Source organism: Mirounga leonina, unplaced genomic scaffold (genome assembly GCF_011800145.1).
Source record: "Mirounga leonina isolate KUSES-001 unplaced genomic scaffold, KU_Mleo_1.0 Mir_150, whole genome shotgun sequence".
NCBI lineage: Eukaryota > Metazoa > Chordata > Mammalia > Carnivora > Phocidae > Mirounga > Mirounga leonina.
In genome coordinates, this window is record NW_023270374.1 from 27,385,965 (window position 1) to 27,413,636 (window position 27,672).

At 42.1% G+C, this 27,672-nt stretch overlaps 1 protein-coding gene across 5 annotated transcripts in view; it reads left to right on the plus strand.

Moving 5' to 3' along the window:
* The window catches only part of PHF20 (PHD finger protein 20), a 142,584-nt gene that overhangs the window by 39,846 nt on the left and 75,066 nt on the right, over window positions 1-27,672 (plus strand). For 3 of the 5 annotated variants that reach the window (XM_035006226.1, XM_035006229.1, XM_035006227.1), the window contains exons 3-4: window positions 21,048-21,219; window positions 22,884-22,968. In XM_035006226.1, coding sequence (XP_034862117.1) covers window positions 21,048-21,219; window positions 22,884-22,968 — 257 coding nt within the window. Of the gene's footprint in view, window positions 1-14,726; window positions 14,849-21,047; window positions 21,220-22,883; window positions 22,969-27,672 lie in introns of those variants that run through there. The other 2 variants (XM_035006228.1, XM_035006230.1) reach the window with 2 other exon arrangements.

A 27,672-nucleotide genomic window follows, 5' to 3' on the forward strand; every position in this document is an offset into this window, starting at 1 on the left:
TAGAATATGCTGAGGGCAGGCATGGAAAAAAAGAGGGAGAATAGTGAGGAGTCTTTTGTAGTAGTTTGGATTAAAGGTGATAGTTGCTTGAACAAAAAAAGCAGTGGTGGAAATGATGGGAAGTGGTCAGAATCTGAGTATTTTTTGAAGGTATAGCTGACACATTTGCAGATGACGTTGTGAGAGACAGAGAAGAGTCAAGGGTGACTCCAAGGGTGTTTGGTCTAAGTACTAGTAGAATTACTATTTGCTGAAATGGGGAAAATCAGCTATTTGGTTTTGGACATGTTAAATATGGCATTCCTTTTAGATAACCAAATGGAGCTTGTTGAGCAGATGGTTGAATAACTAACTGAGTCAAGCATTGAGGTGTGAGCTCTGGGTTAGAGATAGAAATTTGGGAATTGGCAGTGAGTACTTGGGATTTAAAAAAATAGACTTTATTTTTTAGAGCAGCTTTAGGTTTGCAGCAAAATTGAGCAGAAAGTACAGAGAAGGCCCATCCCTTGCCCCCTCACACTCTCATTGCTTCCCCACTATCAGCACCCTGCAGAATAGTACATTTGTTACAATTCATGGACCTAAATTGATCCATCATTATCACCCAAATTCCGTAGTTTACATTAGGGTTCACTTTTGGTGTACAGTTTTTGGGTTTGGACAAATTTATAATGACACATACCCACTGTTATAGTATTATACAGAATCGTTTCACTGCCCTAACTATCCTCTGTGCTTTGGGGCACCTGGGTGGCTCAGTTGTTAAGCATCCGCCTTCAGCTCGGGTTGTGATCCCGGGGCCCTGGGATAGAGCCCTGCATCGGGCTACCTGCTCTGCGGGAGGCCTGCTTCTCCCTCTCCCACTCCCCCTGCTTGTGTTCCCTCTCTCATTGCCTCTCTCTGTCAAATAAATAAATAAAAATCATAAAAAAAAAATGCCTCTTCAAGTGTTCCTGTCCCCTAACCCCCAGCAATCACTGACCTTTTTACTGTCTCCATAGTTTTATCTTTACCATAATGTCATCAGCTGAACATACATTCAGTAGGTAGCCTTTTCAGATTGGCTTTTTTTCCATCTGGTAATATGCAGTTAAGGTTTCTTCATGTCTTTTCATGGCTTGATAGCTCATTTCTTTTTAACATTAAATAATATTACATTGTCAGAAAGTATCACAGTTTATTTATCCATAAGTTTTCAGCTCATTTGGGTAAATACTAAAGAATGTGATTGCGGGGTGCCTGGCTGGGAGAGCATGCAACTTTTTTTTTTTAAGTAGACTCCACATTCAGTATGGTGCCCAACATGGGGCTTGAACTCACAACCCCGAGGTCAGGATCTGAGCTGAGATCAGGAGTCAGACACTTCACCACCTGAGCCACCCAGGTGCCCTGAGCATGCAATTCTTGATCTTAGGATCGTTAGTTCAAGCCCCCACCCCCCAAGAAAGATAGCATGTGATTGCCAGATCATATGGTATGTTCAGTTCTGTAAGAAACTGCCAAACTTTTTGAAAGTGGCTGTACCATTTTGCATTCCTGCTACCTGTGAATGAGAGTTACTGTTACTCCACATGCTCACCAGTATTTGGTGTCATCAGTGTTTTAGATTTTGGTCATTATAATAGGTAAATAGTGGTATCTCATTGTTATTTAAATTTGCAATTTCCCTAATGAAATATGTTGAATATCTTTTCGTATGCTTGTTTTCCATCTCTATATATTCTTTGGTAAGGTGTCTGTTAAGGTCTTTTGCCCATTTTTTGTTTGTTTCTTTGTCTTATTGTTGAATTTTAAGAGTTCCTTGTATATTTTGGATAACGGTTCTTTATCATATGTGTTTTCATGAGACTGGATGAGCTCATCTAGGGCTGTGCTGTCCAAAAACGTAGCCACTAGCCACATGTGGCTGTTTAAGTAAAATTGAAAATTCAGCTCCTCAGTCATACTAGGCACAATTCCAGTGCTCAGTAGCCACATGTAGCTAGTGGCTACCGTATCGGAGAACAGAGATAAAGTTTTCAATGAGAAGGTTCTGTTGGATGGTGGTAATCTGGGGAGTCACTACAGATAAAAAGGAGGACTGAGCCCAGGAGCCTTCCTGTAGATGTTAGCAGAGGAAGAGGAACCAGCAAAAGAGACTGGGAAGGAGTGACCATTGAGGCAGGAGGAATTCCAAGAGGAGGATGTCCAGAGGCCTAGTGCAAAAAAGTATTTCAAGAAGCAGGGAGTAATCACTTCAGTTTGTGACACTGCTGGGTCAAGTAAGGTGAAAATTCAATGACTGTTGATTTGGTGACATTGAGGCTATAGATGATCTTGACAAGAGTTGTTTTAGTGGAGCAGTGGGGACAAAATCCTGATTGGCATGAGTTCAGGGAAAATGGGAGAGAGACTGGTGTGGTGCACAGTGGAGGAATTAGCCATTTACAGGAGCAGATAGTTCATTTATTATAAGGGGAAAAGGGAGACTGGGTATACAGATAGAAATGAAGGTTGACTGGTAGAATTGGTGATGGGAGCATGTTTTTTCTTTTTGTGTGTGTGTTTTCTGTTTTAAACTTGAGTTATAGGGGCAGCTGGGTGGCTCAGCCAGTTAAGCATCTGCCTTCGGCTTAGGTCATGATCCCAGGGTTCTGGGATCGAGCCCCGCATCGGGCTCCCTGCTCGGCAAGCCGACTTCTCCCTCTCCCTCTGCCTGCCAGTCCCCCTGCTGTGCTCTCTCTCTCTCTCTCTCTGTCAAATAAAATCTTTAAAAAAAATAAAAAAAATAAAATTGAGTTATAATTTACATACCGTACAGTTCAATGAGGCTTGCCAAATTCATAGTCAAGCATGTACCACCACAATCAAAATGTAGAGTGCTTTTATCACCCCATAAAATTTCCTGTATCCCTTTGTAGTCAACTCCTTCTGCCATTTCCAGCCCTTGTTACCCATGATTCTATCCATCTCCATGTAGTTTCACTTTTTCCAGAGTGTCATATAAATGGAATTGTACGGTGTGTAGTCTGTTAAATTTGGCTTCTTACCATATTCACTTATAATGTTTTTGAGATTCATCCACACTTTAGCATGAATGAGTCATTTGTTGCTTTTATTGCTGAGTAGAATGACATTGTATGGATGTACCACAGTTTATCCATTTACCTGTTCAAAAATATGAATTGTTTCCAGTTTTTACTAAATATGAGAGAACGTAAGTTCTCATTGTCTTGGGTAAATACCAAGGAGTGGGATTGCTAGGTCATAGGTTAAGTATGTGTTTAACTTGTTGAAAAACTGCCAAACTGTTTTCTAGTGTGGCTATTCCAGTTTGCATTTCTACCAGCAATGCATGAGAGTCCCAGTTGCTCTGTGTCTTTGCCAGCACTTGGTGGAATTCTTTTGATTCCCTCCTTTTTATTGTTTTTCTAAATTGAATTGTAATTTATATACCATAAATTCATTCTCTTAAAGCATACAAATCAGTGATTTGTAGCATATTCACAAAGTTGTACAACTGTCACTACCATCTAATTTCAGAATATTTTCATCAGGGGCGCCTGGGTGGCTCAGTCATTAAGCGTCTGCCTTCAGCTCAGGTCATGGTCCCAGGGTCCTGGGATCTGGGATCGAGCCCCACATCGGGCTCCCTGCTCGTTGGGAAGCCTCCTTCTCCCTCTCCCACTCCCCCTGCTTGTGTTCCCTCTCTTGCTGTGTGTCTGTCTGTCAAATAAATAAATAAAATCTTTAAAAAAAAAAAAAAGAATATTTTCATCACTCCAAAAAGAAATCCTGCATTAGCAGTCACTTCCTTTTTCCCCCTCAGCCCTCCCCAGCCCTGGGCAACTACTAATATACTTTCTATCTCTATAGATTTGCCTATTCTGGACATTTCATAGAAACCAAATGATACAATATGTGTTTCTTTGTGACTAACATCTTTCACTTAACATATTTCTTTTCTGTTTTTTTTAGATTTTATTTATTTATTTGACAGAGAGAGACACAGCGAGAGCAGGAACACAAGCAGGGGGAGTGGGAGAGGGAGAAGCAGGCTTCCTGCCGAGCAGGGAGCCCGATGTAGGACTCGATCCCAGGACCCTGGGATCATGACCTGAGCCGAAGGCAGACGCTTAACGACTGAGCCACCCAGGCGCCCTATTTCTTTTTTAAAAAATAGGCTCCATGCCCAATGTGGGGCTTGAACTCATGGTTTTGAGATCAAGAGTCATATGCTCTACCAACTGAACCAGCCAGGTGCCCCAAAGTTAACTACTTTGGATTACCTTCTCATTTTTTTTTTTTTAAAGTACGCTCCAAGCCCAGTGGTGTGGGGCTTGAAGTCACGACCCCGAGATCGAGTTGCATGCTCTACCAACTGAGCTAGCCAGGGGCCCCATTTAACATGGGATTTTCAAGATCATTTGTGTTGTAGCATATATCAGCATTCCTATTGATGGGTGAATAATATTCCATTATAGGGATATACTATATTTTGTTTATCCATTCATCAGTACATGAGTATTTATATTATTTTCACTTTTTGGCTATTACGAGTAATGCTGCTATGAATATTTGTGTATGAGTTTGTGTGTGGACATATGTTTTCATATTTCTTAGGTATCTAACTGAGAATAGAATTACTGGGTCAAATGCTAATTAACTTGTTTAATCTTTTGAAGAATTGCCAAAGTTTTTTCCACAGCGGTTGTACCATTTTATGTTCCTACCAGCATTGGGAATTCTTTTTTGATTGATTTTATTTTTTAAGTGGAATAGGAAAATCCTCAGCTAAGACTGAGGATATAAGGAAGGAAGGCTTGAGTTTGAGGAAAGAAGACAAGGTATGAAATGTCATTTAGAAGATTGAAAAGGGATTGGTTGTGAGAAATGTGGTAGGATTGCTGATGCCATCAAATTCCGCTAAAGTCCCATTGGAGGTTGGTGGTCATGGAGTTTTTTCAGTAAGAATTTTATTTTATTATTTTATTTTTTAATTATTTTTAAATTTTAAGTAGGCTCCACGCCCAGTGTGGGGCTCGAACTCACAACCCTGAGATCAAGAGTCACATGTTCTATTGACTGAGCCAGCCAGGGGCCCCTATTTTATTTTATTTTTTAAGATTTTATTTTTAAGCAGTCTCCACACCCAATATGCGGCTCGAACTCACAACCTTAAGTTCAGGAGTCGCATGCTCCTCCGACTGAACCAGCCAGTAGCCCCAGCTTTTTATTTTAGAACAGTTTGAGATTTACAGAAAAATTCCAAAGATAATACAGTGTTCTTGTATATAACATACCCAATATCCCCTACTATTAACATTGTACATTAAAAAATACGGAAATGTAAGGTACATTTCTTACAATTAATGAACCAATATTGGTTTATTATTATTGGCTAACGTTCATACTTTATTCATATTTCCTTAGTTTTCCCCAATGTCCTTTTTCTGTTTCAAGAACTCATACAGGATACATTACATTTAGTAGTCATGTCTCCTTAGGCTGCTCTTGGCTGTGTCAGTTTCTAGATTTTCCTTTTTTTTTTTTTTAAGATTTTATTTATTCATTTGAGACACAGAGATACACAGAGAGAGAGCATGAACAGGGGGAGAGGCAGAGGGGAAGGGAGAAGCAGGCTCCTGCTGAGCCAGGAGCCTGATGTGGGGCTCGATCCCAGCACCCCGGGATCATGACCTGAGCTGAAGGCAGATGCCCAACCATCTGAGCCACCCAGGCACCCCTAGATTTTCCTTGTTTTTGATGATCTTTTATTTATATCCATGCTGATGGATTCATACTTCTTTTAGACTTTGGGTTATAATCCAATACTACTTTATTTTGTTGTTCTTGTTACATTGGGAGCTCTTTCAGTTGCCTCTTGTGTCCTTTGGACATACACCCATCATCACCGTGTGTGTGTGTGTGTGTGTGTGTGAGAGAGAGAGAGAGAGAGAGAGAGAGAGTTATTTTTGGCACTACAAAATATCTTAGGCTCATCTTGTATATTTCCTGCTCCAGTCCTGCAATTAGCTATTTATCCAAAGAGCCCTGGTACCTTTTGTTGGAAAATGGTATTAAACACAGAGATCTGGGTGCTAGGTGTGCTCATTGCTACTGAGTTGTTGTTGCTTCTCGCCTCTGGATTATTATCATTCTTAGAATGAAAAATTATATATATACATATATATGTATATATATATACACATACATAGTTTATTACAATGGTAGAATGTACTTTTTTTTTTGAACAGTAAAGTTTTACAGAACTCAACAGGCTATAGAACCTCTACAGCCCCCTTAGCTCCTCTTTTCCACCCCATCATCTACTTGTCAGATCTTGTCAATCTTGTCAGATCCACGTACAGAATCTATCCTGACTCTCACACTGGCTGCTATCTCCACCCTCCCCCTCTGGCCTAAAGCCTCTATCATGTATCTTCTGGACCCTGGCATTAGCCACCTAACTAGTCTCCTATATCCTAGACTGAGCTTCCTTTCCTCATCAGGCTCTTTTCCACTCAATAGCCAGTGGTAGGCCCTGGATTTTAATTTTAATTTTTTAACTTTTTTCTTCCTTTCTCCCTCCTTTTATTTTTATTTTTTATTTATTTATTTATTTTTCTTCCCCTTGACCCTGAATTATTATTTTTTTACGTAGGCTCCATTCCCAGCATGGAGCCCAATACGGGACTTGAACTTGCAAACCTGAGAATGAGACTGGAGTTGAGCTAAGAGTCAGATGCTCAACTAACTGAGCCACACAGGCCCCCCAACCCTGAATTTTTTTTTTTTTTAAGATTTTATTTATTTATTTGACAGAGAGACAGCGAGAGAGGGAACACAAGCAGGGGGAGTGGGAGAGGGAGAAGCAGGCCTCCTGCCAAGCAGGGAGCCCAATGCGGGGCTCGATCCCAGGCAGATGCTCAATGACTGAGCCACCCAGGCGCCCCTCCAACCCTGAATTTTTATTTTATTTTATTTATTTATTTTATTTTTAAAAAGATTTTATTCATTTATTTGACAGAGAGAGAGAGCACAAGCAGGGGGAGCAGCAGGCAGGGGGAGAAGCAGGCTTCCCGCTGAGCAGGGAGCCCGATGCGAGTCTCGATCCCTGGATTCTGGGATCATTACCTGAGCCGAAGGCAGCCACTTAGCCAGCTGAGCCACCCAGGAGCCCCCAACCCTGAATTTTTAAAAAACTTTCTGATAATAATAAATCATGGTAGTTTATAGTTGTAAGACATTGATTGAGGGGTGCCTGGGTGGCTCAGTCGTTAAGCGTCTGCCTTCGGCTCAGGTCATGATCCCAGGGCCCTGGGATCGAGCCCCACATCAGGCTCCCTGCTCAGCGGGAAGCCTGCTTCTCCCTCTCGCTCTGCCCCTGCTTGTGTTCCCTCTCTCACATTCTCTCTCTGTCAAATAAATAAAATGAAATCTTAAAAAAAAAAAAAGACATTGATTGAATATAGAGAGCAAATATGCTACTCCTTTAAAAATTTTTTTTAAAGATTTTATTTTTTGAGAGAGAGAGAATAGGAACAGGGGGAGGGGCAGGGGGAGAAGCAGTCTCCCAGCTGAGCAGGAAGCCAGGACCCTGGGATCATGACCAGAGTTGAAGGCAGATGCTTAACTGACTGAACCACCCAGGTGCCCCTCTCTTTTTAAAAAATTTTTTAAAAACTTTTTTTGAGGTATAATTTATATTAGAGTGCACAGATCTTAAGTGTGTAGCTTGATGATCTCTTATACATGGATACATGTGTGTAACCACCACCCAGATCAAGATATAGACATGTTCCCACACTCAGTCATACAACCCGCTCCATCCCCAAGGAAAGGATTATTTGTGGTCACGCATTTCAAGTGAGACCCATCAACATGTTGAGTGCATTATCTGGCCGTAATCAGCTGCCTGGCTGGAGAATGTGGAGAATCTGATTTACCTAAGGTTGGGGTTTATCCAGGCAGGTATGATGGAGGGAGAGAGGGGCCGGGGAGTCAGAAGGAAGTGAGATAAATGGACGAGATTTCCAGGATGGGAGTGAAGGTGAGAGCAGGCAGAAGGAACAGTGTGAGCAAAAGTATTTAGGGCTCAAGGAATGTGATGTAGTCTCAGAATCCAGAGAGGGAACACATCAGGAGTACTGGAAGCTTGGGCTAAAAAGGGAGATGTTAATCAGGAGAGAGAGAGACATAGGTCCCTTTTAGGAACAGAAAAGTGGTGGTGTTTATTCAGTCACCAAATATTTACTGAGTGTCTCTGTATCAGGCCCTTTGCCTGTACTGATAGAGGGGCATAGGTTGCCTGGATGTACTGACTATTCAGTTGTTGCTGATGAGAAATGTTGTGGATGGAGAGGAGAGATGAATTTAAGACATTTCCGGAGTTAGAAGTGTCAGATGTTGACTAATAGAGGTGGTGAAGGGGTAGGGAAAGAGTTAAGGCATCTAAAACAGCACAGTTTTTCTGCAGCTTAATAGTTAGCCTTTTGTTTTTCACTAAATACAGCTTCCATTTCCATCCTCTCTCCAGCAAAGGCTGGGATGGTTTAGAATGTTACTTTTGTGCATAGAACTCTTGCTTCTGGTGCGTGCACTGAGCCAGGAATAGAGGCGCACTCTTGAGTGTTGAAGTAAATGCATATGTATTTGCAGAAAGGCTATTTTTATATATAGAAAGAATGTGGAAGCAGCCTGAATGCCCAACCCCTGGGGGAAAGTTTAGGTAGATTTTGGGCTAGCCATCAGGTGGACTGTTAGGTGGCCAAGATGAAAGACACCTTTATGGACCGGTGTCACTACAAGGATATTTATACGTGAAGTCAGATTAAGAGCAGAAGGCTCCTCATTGGGTTTAGTCAGAAGATCTGGATACTGATCTTGCTTACCTTCTCCTAATCATTCTTTTGACCCTCCATTTCCACAAATGTAAAATGGGTGCGGTGATAATGACAGCTGCTTAAGTGCTCATGAGATTGTGGTAAAGATCCAGTGAGATCCTTATGTAATGGGAGTTCTAACCCCCCACAGTCAGTGGCACACGTTGGTTATTAATAGCCCTGTGAGTGAACCCTGACCAGTTGGAGTGGGAAATCAGAGGGAAATTTTTATCCTTCTTGGTCCTCCTTTTTTTCCCCCTCTGTAATGTTTCTTTAGTTCGTGTTTCTGCTGTGTGTGGGGGGACCAAACAGATTCCTGCCAAGCACTGTCTAGCTGCTCTAATTTAAGCATGTGCACAGTGTGTGGGGTTGGGCAGCTTAATTTTACTCATAAGCAGCCAAGACAGAGCAGCAAGCCTTCCGGGATTTGAAGTCATTTACTGTGGACAAGCCAATATTGTCTCCCTGTGTTAGATCTAGACTGTTCTCTGCCTTTCTGGACATGTACATGGCATTATTCTCTCTCATTTGGTGTGAGCTTCACTCTCCTACAGTCCTCTCTTTTCCTTGGTGCAGCCCTTGGGTAAATTGGCTTATCTGGTAGCTTAGAGCAGTGTTTCTCAAACTCAAAAATGTGAGGACTGGCACCTCCAACCTGTATACTATCTATGGATCCCACTTTTAATAGCATTGGAGCAAAATGATACTATGTTAGCTCTGATAAAGATGGTCCAGATTATGGAAAAGCACATAAAACATTTTTCATGGAGACCTTGTGGACTGCTAGCTCTGTGTTCACCAGCACCCAGTGGTCCATGGACTGCTGTTGGGAAACAGTCATTTAGGGCCCAGCTGCCCATCCGCACAACAGGTATGGGATCTATAAGGTTCCTGTGCAGCTTTCTGCATGGAATTACTGTTTCCTTTCCCACCTTCAGTTTTCTGCACTACTTTGTCCTCTTTTGTGCTTCCCTTCCTCTATACCTATGCTGATTTACTCATATTGCACCCTCTCAGAAACACTCTCCAGCCTCACTGTCTCCTTGATCACCTGGAAAATGCCTCTTCACCTTTCAGAATTAAAAGCAAGTGTCTCCTCTTCACTAGCATTATCTTGAGCCCTTTCTCTCCCCACTTCTTCTTCGGCCTCTTCATTCCCTGTTGGCCCTAGAACACTCTTTTGCTCCTCTTTACCCTACTCTACCTCAGGTAGTCTTCTGTTGTTGCACCTGTGATAATTTATTATCATTACGTGGGTGTGTAGACACATGTTTATTCCCCTGAGGATTCTGCAGTGAATACAAGACAGATACTGCTATAGGTTTTTGTAGTCTCTTAGGGAAGCCAACCATAAACATAAACAAATAAATGGAGAAACAAAGGAAATAATTATAGACTGGGGTAAGTGCTATGAAGGAAGCAAGTGGGAAGCTGACATAGACTGGAAGGAGAGGGGGGCTACTTGAGATATTGTAGTCAGGGATTCTGAGGCTGCAGAAGGGTAAGACTGTTGCCTGGGAAGAGTGGGCAGGGAGAGATGTTTCAAGTAAAAGGAGCAGACTGGATATGGGAAGGTATGTGGTATGTCTGAGGAAATGAAAGGCCTAGTATGTCTTAGAACATAGAATCTGTCTTCCTTGGGGCGCCTGGGTGGCTCAGTCGTTAAGCGTCTGCCTTCAGCTCAGGTCATGATCTCAGGGTCCTGGGATCGAGCCCCACATCGGGCTCCCTGCTCCGCGGGAAGCCTACTTCTCCCTCTCCCACTCCCCCTGCTTGTGTTCCCTCTCTCGCTGTGTCTCTCTCTGTCAAATAAATAAAATATTAAAAAAAAAAAAAAAGAATCTGTCTTCCTCTGCCAGCTGCTGTGGTCACATGTCTTCATAGATTTGGCCCTGTATTTCCAAACCCAGGCACACTTCCTGTCCCAGAGCAGGCCTCAAAATGTCTGTTGAGGGCGCATGGGTGGCTCAGTCGGTTAAGCATCAGCCTTCGGCTCAGGTCACAATCCCGCGGTCCTGGGATTGAGTCCCCTGTCTGGCTCCCTGCTCAGCGGGGAGCCTGCTTCTTCCTCTGCCTGCCACTCCCCCTGCTTATGTTCCCTCTCCTTCTCTCTCTCACTCTCAAATAAATAAAATCTTAAAAAAAAGAAAAAAAAAACCTGTGGAATTGATGAATTTCTTTCTTTTTCTTTTTTTGTCCACTCTCCTGGTCTCTCTATGTTTGATTGGCTACACTGGCCTTCTGTGGCTTCTTGGTTGGTTTAGTGGACAGTTAAACCCCTTGCTTAAAATAAGGTCACCATAGTAACCTAATTTACTATGAAGTTTAGGTTATCTGTCCTTCCCAAGTTGAATTTTGGAAAAATATGAGTTTTAAATACTTTTTGGCCTTTGGAAGAGAGCTGTTTTGTAACTAATTTTGTCTTGGTGCTGTGGTCAGTTCCTTTCAATTTAGCAGTTCTTTTTTTGTTTAACAATTTATTTATTTATTGGAGAGAGAGAGAGTATGTGCACAGGAGCGGGGAGGGGGGGAAGGGCAGAGGGAGAGGGAGAGAATTTCAAGCAGACTCCCTGCTGAGTGCAGAGTCCGACATGGGGCTTAATGTCATGACCTTAGCCAAAACCAAGAGATGGACACTCAACTGATTGAGCCACTCAGGCACCCCCAATTTGACAATTTTTGTATGGGGATCTTTTTGTCTTTTTGACTTCTGCAACATGGATATCATTGGTTTATTTTGATGATTCACCTTGATTTGTGTGTGTATTCCTATTGCTGTTTTGTGACTCTAGGTATTCATAATCAAATCTTTAAAAAAAAATTGTTTTGGGCGCCTGGGTGGCTCAGTCGTAAAGCGTCTGCCTTCGGCTCAGGTCATGATCCCAGGGTCCTGGGATCGAGTCCCACATCGGGCTCCCTGCTCGGCAGGAAGCCTGCTTCTCCCTCTCCCACTCCCCCTGCTTGTGTTCCTGCTCTCGCTATCTCTCTCTCTGTCAAATAATTAAATCAAAACCTTTAAAAAAAATTGTTTTTAAAGAGTTTATTTGTCAGAGAGAGAGAGAGAGAGCACACAAGCAGGGGGAGTGGCAGGCAGAGGGAGAGGGAGAAGCAGGCTCCCAGCTGAGCAAGAACCCTGGGATCATGACCTGAGCCGAAGGCAGACGCTTAACTGACTGAGCCACCCTGGCGTCCTATCAAATCTTTTTAAAAAGTACATTTGGGGGTGCCTTGGTGGCTCAGTTGGTTGAGCATCCGACTCTTGATTTCACCTTGGGTCATGGTCTGAGGGTCATGGGATTGAGCCCTGTGTCAGGCTCTGTGCTCAGTGTGGAGTCTGCTTGGGATTCTCTCTCTCCCTGTCCCCCCAGTTGTGTGCACGCTTGTGCGCGCTCTCTTTCTCTCTCTCAAATAAATAAATAAAATCTCAAAACAAACAAACAAACAAACAAAAAGTAGGCACCCGGCTGGCTCAGTTGGTGGAGCATGCGACTCTGATCTCAGGGTTGTGAGTTTGAGCCTTGCATTGGTTGTGGAGATTGCTTAAAAATAAAATCTTAAAAAAAATACATTTGATGAACATTTATTGAATGTCTATGCATTCAATATGCAGAACAGTCTGAAGGAAATTCAGACATTTGGCAAACACCTCTCTTCATCTTTCAAGGTTCAGCCCAAGTGCTAAGTCTTCTTCTTTAAAGCTGTTTTCCTAACCCTCCAGTACCTGATGAAAAAGTTTGAAGTGGACTTCCACTCATTTGCTGCCTCTGAGGAAGGTGAGCAAAACTAGTTTTGGGTAAATTAAGGAAGAGACTAGGAGTTGAGTGGTAAAAAAAAACAACAACAACTTTAAAATAGAAGGGTGCAGGGGCCCCTGGGTAGCTCAGTCATTTGAATGGCTGACTCTTGATTTTGGCTCAGGTCATGATCTCAGAGTCCTGGGATTGAGCTCCTTGTCAGGCTCCACACTCAGTGCCGAGTCTACTTTTTCTTCCCTTCTCCCTCTGCTTCCCCGCCCCCCCATGCTTGCCCACGCTGGCTTGCTTTCTCTCAAATAAATAAATAAAATCTTAAAAAGAGAGAGAGAGAGAAGGGTCCAGGGCATCTGGCTGGTGGGATATGTGACTCTTGATTTCAGGATCAGGGGTTCGAGGCCCATTTTGGGAGTAAAGATTATGTAAAAATAAAAAATCTTTACAACAGATTAAAAAAAAATGTGTCCATTCACGTGCTTTAGAAAGGGGATAGGGGAGAGCATGCGGAAACTTAGTCTAGCCCAGGCATGCCATAGGAAATATTGTCTCTTTTCTATCTGGTTCTGGTCACAGGGTATAGGTAGGCCAGATAATTTTAGGCTTGATACTCCTTTACTCTTTTCCTTCCAGAGATCAAGAATGTTCTTGGGGGCGCCTGGGTGGCTCAGTCGTTAAGCGTCTGCCTTCGGCTCAGGTCATGATCCCAGGGTCCTGGGATCGAGTCCCGCATTGGGCTCCCTGCTCCTTGGGAGCCTGTTTCTCCCTCTGCTTCTCTCTCTCTCTCTCTCTCTCTGTCTCTCATGAATAAATAAATAAAATCTTAAAAAAAAAAAAGAAAAAGAATGTTCTTGGTCTTTTTGTAGAGACGGATGGCGAATTCCAAGGAACCCACCGTATTTCTCTTTGGGCCCTTGCTACTCTAGAAGCCCTGATGTTTGGTCATCTATTTTGTAACTCTAGGACCTAGCCATTTGTCTCACAATATAAATTTATGGGGCACCTGGGTGGCTCAGTCAAATGAGCATCTGACTCTTGGTTCTGGCTCAGGTTGTAATCTTAGGGTCGTGTGATCAAGCCTTGCATTGGCTCCACACCCAGCGGGGGTCTGTTTCAGTTTCTTTCTCCCTCTTCCCTTGCCCCTCCCCAATGCAATCTCTCTCTCAAATAAGTAAATAAATCTTAAAAAAAAAAAAAAATATAAATTTAGGAATGTTTGTTGAATAATGGAATCAATAGCGAGTAGTTTCTGCCCTATAAAGTGCTTAGCATGTAGTGTTTGTATTTGCCACTTAAAAATCCTGTTTGTGGGACGCCTTGGTGGCTCAGTCGGTTAAGCGCCTGCCTTAGACTCAGGATGTGATCCCAGGGTCATGGGATCGGGCTCCTTGCTCAGTGGGGAGCCTGCTTTTCCCTCTGCCTCCCCCCCGCCGGCCCCGCCTCTGACAAATAAAATCTATAAAAAAAAATCCTGTTTGTAAGTTGAGTTTGAAATGTTTTTATTGAGTCTTGAGCTCTTTTCTTCAAAGGAAAACTATTGAACATTTAAACTATATCTGATGATCATTTCAAACTCTCTTATTTAGGCAAGATTAATTCAAGAAGAGGTAGAAAACATGACTAGATTAGTAACCATAGAAGTGATGGAAAAGGTCAATAAAGAATTATCTTGAAAAGATCTCAGAGTAGGCGGTTGAATAGAAATGAAGTCAAGCTTTTTAGTACTTTCTCTGAGGTTAACATAGCCTAATACTAAAACTGGGCAGGAAAGACATATGAGGAACCTTGGACAAATCCTACTGGCAAAAGAGACACAAAACTTGTCAGTAAACACCAAATAGACACTTATTAAATGAATGACACACACAACCAAATATGATGTATTTTAGCAGGATAATGTTAACTTAAACTTAGGAAATCTGTTATTTCATTATATTCATAGAGTAAAAGAGAAAAGCTGTATAATCATCTTTTTTTTTTTTTTTTAAGATTTTATTTATTCATTTGAGACACAGAGATAGAGAGAGAGCATGAGCAGGGGGAGAGGCAGAGGCAGAGAGAGAAGCAGGCTCCCCGCTGAGCCAGGAGCCTGATGTGGGACTCGATCCCAGGACCCTGGGATCATGACCTGAGCTGAAGGCAGACGCTTAACCATCTGAGCCACCCAGGCGCCCAAGCTGTATAATCATCTTGACAAAATCTGAAAAGTCTCAATTTATTCTCCATGAATCCTTGGTAAGTAGGTGTGGAGGAAAACTTCACATTAAAGGCATTAATTAGAAAATTTGACAGACTTAAGACTTAATGATGAAACATTGGAGACGTTTTCATTAAAGAGAAGGATGCCAACTATTTGCTAATTTTCAGCATCATCTTAGAAGCACTAATGAGTATGGTAAAACGAAAAATAAATGGTAGGTATCAGTATTGAAAGTGAGATAGTATAGTCATAATTTGAATATGATATGATAGTCCACCTGGGAAATGCAAGGGAATTAATTGATAAATCATTGGCTAGAGTTTGAATAGGTTCAAAAATCAAAACAATGTAACAAGGTATACAGTGAGAATGATTGCTTCCACTTCTTTGTCCTATACCCGCTCTGTCCTCTATAGGTAACCAGTTTTTTTAGTTTCTGTCCATCCTACTAGTGTTTATTTCAATACAAACAAAACAAATACATTTTCTGATTTTCCTCTTTTGTAACAAGGAAGGTATCATAAGATATGAACTATTCTGTAGCTAGCCATTTTAAAACTTAACATGTCTTAGAAATCTTTCTATATCAATTCACAGAATGTGTTCTCGCTCTCTTTTTTTAAGATTTATTTATATTAGTGAGAGTCTTAAGTAGACTCTGTGCTGAACATGGAGCCCGATGTGGGGCTCAATCTCACAACCCTGAGGTGATGACCTGAGCCGAAACCAAGACTTGGTCGCTCACCCAGGCACTCTTTTTTCTCTCTCTTTTTTATAGCTGCATAATATTCTGTTTTGTGGATGTGCCAAGCAGCATAAAAATCCTGAAAACATGAAGCTGTTGGCTGAATGTCTGCTCATTACATACTTTTCAGAACTTTTAATTTATAAGTATTTATTTTTGGGGGACCTGGGTGGCTCAGTTGGTTGGATGTCTGACTCTTAATCTCAGCTTGGTTCTCAATCTCTGGGTCGTGAGTTCAGGCCTTGCAGTGCTGGGCATGGTGCCCACATTTTAAAAAAAGTATTTATTTTTCCTTACACAACTATTATGTGATTAAATCCTTGTAAAAATTGAAACTACAGGGGGTGTGGGTGTTCCAGTCAGTTAAGTGTCTGACTCTTTGTTTCGGCTTGGGTCCTGATCTCCGGGTTGTGGGCTCTAGCTCCGAGTCTGGCTCCATGCTCAGAGTGGAAGTCTGCTTGTTCCTCTCCCTCTGCTCCTCCCCCTGCTTGCACTCTCAAAAAATAAATAAGTAAAATCTTAAAAAAAAAAAAAGAAAAGAAAGAAAAAGAAAATTCAAACTACTGGCAAAAGTCTCTTGGCCGTTTCCAGTACCTCTTTCCCTCCCTAGAGCTTACTTTTGTTATCAGTTTGGTATTTGATATCTGTTCCTTTCTGGCTAATATTTCCATTAGAAATGTGATTCCCAGCTGCAATGTTAGTTTGGAATCTAGAGTCTCATCAGTGGCTGTTAGTTACATGTTGAAGTTGGAAATTCTTTTTCCCTTTTTCTGTCTATACAGATTCCATTCACAACGTTAACCTTTTGACTTCTTCCCCAGCACCCCTAATGGTTGTCCAAATATTTAGGTTGCACCAGATAAAATTATTGTTTTTGTAGGTCAAAAGTAGTTATCAGTGGTTTTATGTGGTTTCACCTAATAGTTTTAAAACTTAATTGGTTCACATGTCTGATTCTCCTCAAGGGCAGGAGCCAGAACACATACACTTTATAATCCCTTTCAGGACCTGGGATTGACTGGACAGATCAAAGTCACTTAATAAAGTTCTGTGGACTGATAAAGCTGAGCTGTTTTCCAAGGCAACTAGCAATTTTGATCCACCAAGTCTTCCCTTTTCTCTGAAATGCAGTTAGGTTTCCCCATCCTTCATGAGTGCCTTTCATACTTGTACACTTTAGGAAAGTAGGGAAAACTGTCTTCTCCTTAGGAAATCTTGCTTACCCCTTGGTTACTGTTGACTCTTCTGGAGAGGTTTGTATAGTGTGCAGACTGTAGGATGCCTATGCCTGAGCAAGGAAGGGCTTTGGGCTAGCCAAGGACCTAGAGCTCCTTCTTCAGACTCCTGAGTATGTGCACTGGAGTTGCTAGCCTAAGAATTTGGAGTTGATTCTGTGGATCTGGACTTACCAGACTTTTAGAAGGCACTGGCCAGTGCAAATTCAAAATAATTTGGGGTTTGTCCTGAGGTTGTTGACTTTTTATTTTACCAAATAAGGATATTTAAAATAAATATTTAATTATATATTTTTTATAGTTAATACATGCTCATGGTACAACATTCAAAACATACAAAAAGATATATATTGAATAAAATAAGTCTCATACTTCCTCTCCAGTTCCTTAACTATCCAGTTCCCCTCCCAAGAGGCAAACCGGGTTGCTTGATCATCCTTCCAGAGATAGCCCACGCATTTAAAAACAGGTACGAATGTATTGGCTCTCTCTTCTCCCCCAAATAAATGGTAGTGTATTCAGTACCATTTTGCATTTTTAGTTGTTGGGTTTTTTCCCACTTTTCTTAGAGATCTTTTAAAATCGGTACATAGAGAGCTGACTTAATCTTTTTAATGGCTCCATAATATTAGTAAGAGTATTAAAAACGAACAGTTACCACTGTTTTAATTTAAAAAGTATTTATGCACCAAAAATTTAGAAAGAATGTGATTTAGTATAAAGAAAAGTTCTGCAATAATTTAATATAAATACAGTTCTGTGAAAAATTAATTTTATGTGTTGGTCCAAAGACTTGTGTTTGAAAACTGTTGCTAGAGATAGTAAATCATTAAAGAAAGGGCTTTTGAATAGGAGTGTGTTAGATCAGAGTTTGATATTTTAGGGAGGCTCACTAGTCTCTTGTAGATTGAACAAATGAGAGGGCAGGAGGAATATATATGTATTTTTTTTAATGATTTTATTTATTTGAGAGAGAGAGTGCACGGGGAGAGGGGAGGAGGGAGGAGCAGAGGGAGAGGGAGAAGCAGGCTCCCCGCGGAGCAGGGAGTCCGATGCAGGGCTCAATTCCAGGACCCTGGGATCATGACCTGAGCTGAAGGCAGACGCTCAACTGACTGAGCCCAGGCGTCCCAGTCAAGAGGAATATAATTGAGATATCTATATTCTTCTCCCTGTTTTATTTATTTATTTATTTTTAAGATTTTAAGTGATCTCTACACCCAACGTGGGACTCGAACTCACAACCCCAAGATCAAGAGTCCCATGTGCCACCAACTGAGCCAGCCACGTGCCCCCCCCGCCTTCTCTCAGTTTTATAGAGAGGAATAGGTTTAGGGAATCCTTTTGTCTCCTACAATTATACTTCACAGTTCACAGATCGTACAATTAGCTAGTCTGCTGTCAGGATATCTTACGTTTGTAGCAGCTGTATGTCAGTTGTATTGAAGTAGGGACACTAGTTTCAAGGCTGTTTATTCCTTCTGTTAACATTTTCTGGGCACTTAATGTATGTATAGTACCATTCAGAATTTTGAAAAGCATACCCTGTCAGTCCTGGGTGAGAAATACCCACACAAATTGATGGGGGCCTGAACTTGGAGAGTGACTCAAATTGGAATGGGTAGCTGGAGTCAAAGAGCTTTGGGATTGAAGAATTGACAGGATGCCTGACCTTTGGGAAGAACAGAAAGAGCAGAATTCATTAGCTCAACATTTATTGAATGCCCAGTATCTGCAACCTACTGTGATAGGTTAAACTGCAAGCAAACTGCCTTAGAGGTTGCTAGTATAGGATTGAAGAGGACATAGTGTACAGACACAAGGAAGCAGGCCGATTTATTTAGGGAGCACATGTTTATTAGGTTGGTGGGGTACTAGGTGATTGATATAAGAAAGGCTGGAAATGGTACAAATCCAAGCTGTAGGGAGAAAATATAGGTAGAATCTGAACTTTCTCAATCTAGAATAGCAATCTGATTAATGCAAGTATTTAAGAGAACAATTGCAAACAATATTTATTTTTCTTTATTTTTAACCATTTATTTATTTTTGGAATGAGCAACAGAATAATATGGTTGAAAAATAAAGAGCATTAACAGGTACACTACAAAAAGTCTCCCTCCCACTTTCACTTCTTCCCTCCCCCATACTCAGTTCCCCTCATGTGTCGGTTAGGTTTTAATGCTGGAAACAGAAACCACCGTGGGTGCTTTAACCACAAAAGGATTTAACACAAGAAATTGGCTATTTACAAAGTTGTTGGAAGGGTTGGAGAAGTGGGACTTATGGTTGCTGTCCTTAGGTATCAGTTTGAAGGACCCGCCTCTGGAGCTCTGTTCTGGAGGCCAGGAATTCACTCCTGCTGGGGCCACTGCCACCCTCCACACTTGCTTGAGACTTAGGAAGCAGTAATTAGACATTAGGTACTTGCTTCTGCAGACCAGTGTATCAGTATCTCCAGGGAGCTTGTTTATTTATTTATTTATTTTATTATTATTATTAAAGATTTTATTTATTTGACAGAGAGAGAGACAGCGAGAGAGGGGGAATACAAGCGGGGGAGTGGGAGGGGGGAGAAGCAGGCTTTCCACTGAGCAGAGAGCCCGATGCGGGGCTCGATCCTAGGACCCTGGGATCATGACCTGAGCCGAAGGCAGATGCTTAATGACTGAGCCACCCAGGCACCCCCAGGGAGCTTGTTTAAAGCTCTTAAGGCCCTAGCTCCATCTGCTGACTCAGAATCTGCGTTTTAACAAGATCCTCTGATGATTTGCATTACATGAAAGTTTGAGAGGCCCTGCACTGGAGCACTGGGTTTGGCCACTACAGTTGCCTCTAAACCCACAGGTCTTCATGACCTTGATTGCCAGTTGTTAGGGAGTCAGGGAAATGTAGTTGTTGGTTTTTCCAACTCTCAGTCTGGTAGGAGGGTGAACTGTTGAACTGTTGACCTGACCATACTTCTACAAGTAACCATTGTTAGATTCTTGTGTAAAATACTTTTATGCATATTTAAGCATATATAACTATACATTTTCATCATTTTTTTGTTTTTGTTTTTTAAAGATTTTATTTATTTATTTGACAGAGAGAGCGAGAGAGAGTGTGAGCACAGGCAGGGGAGCGGCAGGCAGAGGGAAAGGGAGAAGCAGGCTCCCCGCTGAGCAGGGAGCCCGATGTGGGACTTGATCCCAGAACCCTGGGATCATGACCCTAGCCGAAGGCAGATGCCTAACCAGCTGAGCCACCCAGGCGCCCCTTTTTCATCTTTTTTTAAAAAAATATTTTATTTATTTATTTGACAGAGAGAGAGAGATAGTGAGAGCAGAAACACAAGCAGGGGGAGTGGGAGAGGGAGAAGCAGGCTTCCCGCCGAGCAGGGAGCCCGATGTGGGGCTCGATCCCAGGACCCTGGATCATGACCTGAGCCAAAGGCAGACACTTAACGACTGAGCCACCCAGGTGCCCCAATCTTTTTTTTTTTTTTTTAAAGATTTTATTTATTTGTTTGAGAGAGAGACAGAGCACGAGTGGGGGGAGCAGAGGGAGAGGGAGAACCGACTCCTCACCAAGTGGGGAGCCCAATGTGGACCCTGAGATCATGACCTGAGCTGAAGTCAGGTGCTTAATTGACTGAGCCACCGAGGCGCCCCTACTTTTTCATCTTTTAAAAAAATAAACAATAGCTTACCATACACAGTGTTTTGTACCTTGCTGTTTTCATTTAATAATTCATCTTAAGAGAGCTTTCCATATCATGGCAGAACCGTTTTGTTTTTTTTTTAAGCAGCTGCATGGTATTCTATATGTATTATATAATTTTTAAATTGAGGCTATCTAATATAGTCTGGGTTGCATGGTCACTCTAATTTATTGGCTTATGTAAAATATAATCTAGTTGTTAAATGTTTGCTTCCTGCCTCCTTTGTGCTCTGGTCTTGTGTGTATGTCATCTTGTTTAACTTGCATTGTAATCTAGTATGCTGGGTATCCCTCCTCTACTCTACATGACAAAACTCAGGCTCTGAAAAGTCAATTTAATAATTCATAAACTAAAGAATGTCCGGGTTGGGATTTGAACCCCAGGTCTGTTAGCCTCCATAATTTGTGATTTGACACAATTACACAGTCTCTAAATGGTAGGCTTTATTTAGTACTTTGGTAAGCTAGTCCTTTGGGAAGAGGTTTGGAAGGGTACTGTTTTGGATATTTTGGGTGGGTGTTAAAGGCATTTAACTTTTTTTTCCAACTCAGGTATCCAGCTCACATAGAAGACATTGACTACGAAGAAGGAAAAGTACTCATCCATTTCAAGCGTTGGAACCATCGTTATGATGAGTGGTTCTGCTGGGACAGTCCTTATTTACGCCCTTTAGAGAAAATACAGCTGAGGAAAGAGGGCTTACATGAAGATGAAGGATCTTCTGTGAGTATCAAGTCTGTAATGAGCTGGGTCAGCCGTTGGTTACTTTATGTTCCAGCCTTTGATATTCAGTGTGAAAGTCAGTAGCAGCTGGGGAACCAATCCTTATTTAGGCCTGTAGTTGCAACCCCGAGATCTCCATGGTGCGTGGGGCTCTTGAAGAATCTCAGTTGTCATCTGTCTATATGATATGATTGACATGACAGCTCATAAACGATCTTGGTTGAAAAGCATTGAGGATGAATGGGGACCTTATCTCTTTCTTTTATACTACTGTATCCCTTCAAATCATTTATTAAACTTACTTGTTGTGTGAACATTTATTAAGCAATCATTCCATGTGGAACCTCATATCAAGGTCTTTTATAAAGTTTTTTTTTTTTTAAGGTTTTATTTATTATTTGAGTGAGAGCTAGAGAGCATGAGCAGGAACCGGGGGGCGGGGGGTGGGGGGAAGAGGGAGAACGAGAAGCAGACTCCCTGCTGAGCAGAGAGCCCGATGTGGGGCTGGATCCCAGGACCCTGAGATCATGACTCTTGTCAAAGGCAGACGCTTAACTGAGCCACCCAGGCACCCCCTTTTATAAACTCTCGAGGGGTACCTGGCAGGCTTAGTTGGTAGAGCGTGTGACTCTTGATCTTGGGGTTATGAGTTTGAGCCCCACATTCGGTGTGGAGCCTACTTTAAAAAAAAAAAAGCTCTTGAATATCTTGGAATTGGACTATATTCCTTTTTCTAAATTTCATCGCTATGCCTGGAGCTTTTACTGATTTCAGAATGAAAAATGAAGTATTAGTTTTGAGTTTTTAAAACAGGCATTGAGAAATCTGTAGAAATCCTGCTGCCTTTGGATCTGACTCACCCCCAGATTCTGTTTTTCATTTTAACCCTGGCCAGGAAACTTGAACTCTTGCTGTCTGTGTGTGTCCTTCCTCTCCCATCCCCACCCTCACTGTTTACTGTTGGGTCACCTGGGTGGCTCAGCCGGTTAAGCGTCTGCCTTGAGCTCAGGTTATGATCCCAGGGTCCTGGGATCAAGTCCCATGTTGGTCTCCCTGCTCAGCGGGGAAACTGCTTCTTCCTCTCCATCTCCCTCCCCCTCTCCCTCTGCCTCTCCTTCTGCTTGTGTGCTTTCTCTGTCAAATAAATAAGTAAAAACCTTAAAAAAAAAAAAAAGAATTGTTTACTGTTGTCCAATTTGATTGCTCAGTATTTATTCTACAAACTGTATCAATGCAAACTGTGTGCTGGGAAAACAGTATGAAATATTAAAAGTGAATGGGTGCTTCCTTTGGCAAAAGACCCTTTAAAAATGTGGGTGGTATTAGGTGGCATGAATGCTGATTCCCTCGAGCTGCGGTAGGTTTCCTCCTTCCAACTTGTATACTGGGTGTGTTCCTAGTGGTCCTGGGCTCAGGGACAGGGTAAGGATTTTAATCAGTACTTTGCTATGCCTGCCCAGACCTCCTAGGATAGGAAGAATCTTGTGTCCAGCCCTTTTGGTTTGACACCCAGTGTTGAACAGCAGAAACATCTTCCTCCATCCCAGTAGCTATCTCCCCTTCCCACTCTTGTCAGTCAGCTTTTCTCACAAAATCTGGTACTGTGTACGTACTATGAAACTGGATTGGTAACAGTCTTTTTGTTTTATTTTAATGCTTTTTAGGAATTTCAAATAAATGAACAGGTCCTTGCTTGCTGGTCTGATTGTCGTTTTTACCCAGCCAAAGTCACTGCTGTTAACAAGGATGGTAAGGCATTTTAGTTGTCATTGTTTTTATTCATGAATTAGGGGGGAATTTGTAATATTAGAGTCTGATAGTGTATTTTCAGTATGTATTTATTGCCTAGGAATCCTCTCTTTTCAAGTTAATCACTATGTCAGGAATTAGGAAGAAATAAATGGAGACAAAGCTGGGTTAAAAAGAGGAATTTGATTCTTTGCCTCCTAAATTTTAGCAGTAGTTTTCCATAAAATAGTTATGGTTCATCTGTCACTCTGCTGGTAAGTGTGCAGGTTTTTGTCCAGGAGTTCCTAATATAATTGATGAAATAAGCCTTAATATTCCTTTTAATTATTTGTGAATAGCCTAGAAATGAAGTGGACATTAATAAACATTTCTTAAAAATATGCTTTGTGAGGGGTGCCTGGCTGGCTCAGTCAGTAGAGCATGTGACTATGATCTTGGGGTCACATCGGGTGTGGAGCCTACTTAAAAAAAAGCTTTGTTGATACAACATGATTGAGGGCAGTCTGTAATATCAAAGCTGCTAGTTGAAATTGGGGCCCTGGGATTTAGAGCATTGAGTTGGGATGCCTTTGCCAGAGTTTGGAACCTGTGAGGAATCAAGACTGGCAACATGACCCAAAGAGGCTCATTTTGCTAGTACAAAGGCAGAAGGAGGGTTAAGAAGAAAATATGCATGGTCAGCATCCTGACACTCAGAGAATAGACTCTGGGTCCGAGTGATACCTTTTTTTGGGGGGGGGGGGGATATTTTATTTCAGGATGTTTGTGGTATGTCCATGATCTCTTCAGTGAATGTTTAGGCCAGTCAGGCCTTTTAGTACTAGTGTTAGTGGTGACTCTAAGGTCAGATTGACTTTTCATTCAGTGAAGTTATTCAAGTATTCATTCAGCACTCTGTTAAATGCTGGACCTGGGGCTGACCAAGCTTTGTCTGAGAATGGGTTGAAATGGTCAAAAATGAATATACATTTGCATATGGCAGAACTTTCTGTTTCTCTTTTGCTACATTCACCCCACCTCCACCCTTCTAGCTGTTAGGCCAGTGTGGGTTAACTCTACTAAGATGTAGGTTATCCTGAAAGCGCGATCCTCTTGCCTCAGGCTTCCAAAGCAAGGTTGTATTTTTAAAATGTCTAAGCAGTTAGTGATACTCCAGCTCATGGTTGATTAAGTCTTTTTGGATGGTCCTTGTTTCCCTAAATTTCTTTTATAATCTTGTGTTCAAAATAAAATCCCTGTTACTACTTTTCATATGTATCACTTTAGCCTAAAAATATATTTTAAAGGAAAGCTTACATGTTATTAAATTGCCTTTTAGTAAATGACATGGTTTACTTTTTTAGAGTCTTATTTTCAAGATTAACAATGTTTTCTGCTCTTACTGGATTTAAATCATATGATATGAGATATAGGTGTTCTAAATGTACATAGATGTGTTCCTGCAAGTCTGTTAGGTTGATTTATGCTGATCAATCATATCTGGAGGTGTGCTCCCTTGGGGAAATGGCTGGCCCTTAGATAAAAGTTGTGAGTAGTAGCATGGTAATTCTGTAGATAAAGGAGGTTGTAGAAAGGAAGCAACATTTCTCTTTGGATCCAGTGATGTCCCAGAGTTATATGGAAGATAGAAAGGAGGCCCAGGGAGTTGGGTGAGGAAGTGGCAAAGGAGAAAAGGCAGATTGTGTAAGAAGGGTTTGGGGAACCCTGGGAGCAGTCTTGCAGAGGGGTAGGGTGGTGTCTTGGTGGAGGCAGTAGAGGCTTAGGAACCTACTGTTTGCATCTAATATCTGCAGAGCCCAGAGCTGGGCATCTTGGATTTAAAGGGAAACAAACAAACAAAAACTAGTTCAAAGCAGTGTGAAGTAGGTGTTGCTATATAGCCACCTGGAGGAGGCAGGACAGGAACAGAATGGTGCAGATAAATCATAAGGGGAGGAGTGAGGGACCCCTGTCTGCAGTTACTGGGTTTTTTTTGTATGTTGATGGGTCTGGAATTTTTTGAAATAATCATTTAAGGACTGAAAGTCTTTGGCCAAATTTTTGGCCATAGTTAAGATTTTTAAATGTCTTTTAAACTGGGGCAACCAGAGCTTTGGAAGTTGTTTTAAAAAATATTTTTAGTTTATTTTCTCCATGAGCTAAAATTATGGGAGAGTCTTCAGATAGTGATTGTCCCTAAAATGTTCATTTGTCACCCTAATAATATTGGTTCTGTAAGCTCTGAAGTCTGTCCAGTGAATTTTAGTTTATTGAAGGACATTGAATATGAGTGGAGATTTCTGCCAGAACCAGTTTTCCCCAGAGTTCTTGGGTCTGAAGTCCTTACTGGTCTTGAGACTAATTGGAAGGGAAAGTAGAGGAAGGGCATGGGGGAGGGGAAATCCTGAACGTTAGTGGAATTGGCTGGTTGGTATTATTGCCACACTGAAGGAATATGAAGGAAAGCTAGCCTTTGTGAGAGCTCAGATCTGTGCCTGATTTTGAGACGAGATAATGACTCTTAGGTGCTGCCTTTAGGTTAGATGTTATCCATGGGAGCTGGTGGACAGTTTCTAGTTCAGTATGATTCTAGTAATTGCAGGATGGGGAGAGACAGTGCTGGGCTCTTTTTTCCACTCTTTCCTTGGTTTTCTGCTCTGCCTCAATTTCATCTGCAGCAGGGACCACCGCAGCCAAATGGCACTGTGAGGAGAAGCTCTGCTGGCAGGGTGCCCCCTTTATTTCCCGTTAAAGTCATTCTGTCTTGTTGGTGCTGCTAGGAGTAGCTGGGCATATGGTGAAGTCACACCCTATAGATTAATCTTTGGAAGGCGTGGCCTCATTTTCTTGCCATTCTTAACCTCCTTGGTGGTTTTCCTGAGGCTCAGCATTGAGGCTGCTGGCATTGGGAGTCTGGCATGATTGAAACACAACTAAGTGGCAACTTTAGAGTTTCTTAAGGCTGTAATTAAGCACTTGGAAACTGGGGAGGGCAGCGCAGTGTTATTTAGTTCTTTTCACCTGGAATAATTCTTTGGCAGTGGCAGTTAAGCATCATTTCATGTGAAGGCAGCCACACGTGGTTAGCCGTGTTAGCCCCGCTATCTGTGTTGGAGTAAAGGATGGGATTCTGTTTCCAGTGAATCTTTGTTTGGAAGCCATGCCTGGTGAGGTGACCTCAGCTCTTTGCTGGGGCTGCTCAGCTCCCCTTTGTTACACTGGGGATGGCAGAACCACTTGTGTGTCAGGGCTTTGTGTCCCCCGTCCTGAACCCTGCTGCTCTGCAAGGCATGCTCTGGGGGAAACTGAAAGTAGGTTTGCATTTTCAACAAAATGAGGAATTGTTCCTTCCTGTTGATCTGTGGTTCCTTAACTTGCGTGAACAGGCGAATCAGGTCCCTCTTCCTTAAAATTATTCATATTCTTAGGTCACGTGTCCTTTGTTCCCTCAGTTCAGTCTCCGGTCCAATGCCTGAAGTGTGCATTTGTAACAGGAAATTTTATGGAAATGGTCTTATTTCTAGAGTCTCTTGTTGAAGCAGTTACTATTTTTTGTCTTCTTCATGCTGTAAGTGATCCTGCATTTGAAATGTGGGGATGTTGGGACTGTGAACAGCTTTGCACAGGGATAAAAGGAGGATTTAGGCCCACACACGCAGGGGCTAGTGTGGCTCTTACCTCTTTGTGGGGAAGGAGTTGGTGCTTCCCTTTTAAAGTGATTGGTGGATGGTAGTAATTGGAACCACTTATTGATCCCTTGCTCTGTAACAGTTCCTTTGCTAAGCAATTTCCATATCTGATCTCATTTAGTATTCACACAAACATGGAAAGGTTGTTGCCATCAACCCCATCATTTTACAGATGAGGACCTAAGCTCACGGGAGAAGTTGCTTGAGGTTACAGAGCCCGTACATGAATGGTAGAGCTGTGAACTGAATACAGGTCTGTGGGGCTTCAAAGATCCTGAACTGTAGTTTCCACAGTACCAGGCTGCCTCTCTAGTACAGTTTTCCTAAAATGGCAGGAGTTGTCAGGAGTGGGTGTTCATCGGGTGTGTGTGCATACACGCCTGATGGGATGATGGGTGTAGATGGTCAGTACTTTCTGGAGCCTGGTGGTGTCTTGAAAGCCCCGAGTGGGGGTCAGGATCTGGTCCCAGTCCCTGCTCTGTGATTACTGGCAGTTCACTACCTGTTCTCTGGACTCGTTTGAGCAGTTAGAACTCGAAGAAGGAATTAGAATAGATAAGCATTTTTAGAAGTTGTTAGCTACAGAACCTAAGCCCATTGGTAAAATTGCTAAGAAGAAAAAATGGGGGAGGGGAAGGTATACCTGCAAACATGTGCATATCTCTCTGCTCAACCCCTGAGGCACATGTACAGGAACCTCAAGACATTGAGAATCCATGTTTGAAAACTTTGAGTCTCCTATTCATGGCATTCTGGAATTCTTTGACTCTTGGAGATGAGTGGGATAGAGAAAGGGCCCTTGAGTCACAGTTATGGTAGATTTCAAGAACAACAGATATCTATCCAGAGTCACCTGTGCTTCCCTATTTCCTTGGTCCTACAGAAGATCAGCTTTCTATGCATCTCTGGGTTTTTTTTTTTCCTTACATCGCTTCTGCACCTACTGACTGCTATAAGGTTGTCTGATACACTGAGTTCTTAACCCCCAGAGGGGCAAGACCAGGAAGCTTTGTTTCACCTGGCATGTGTAAGGACA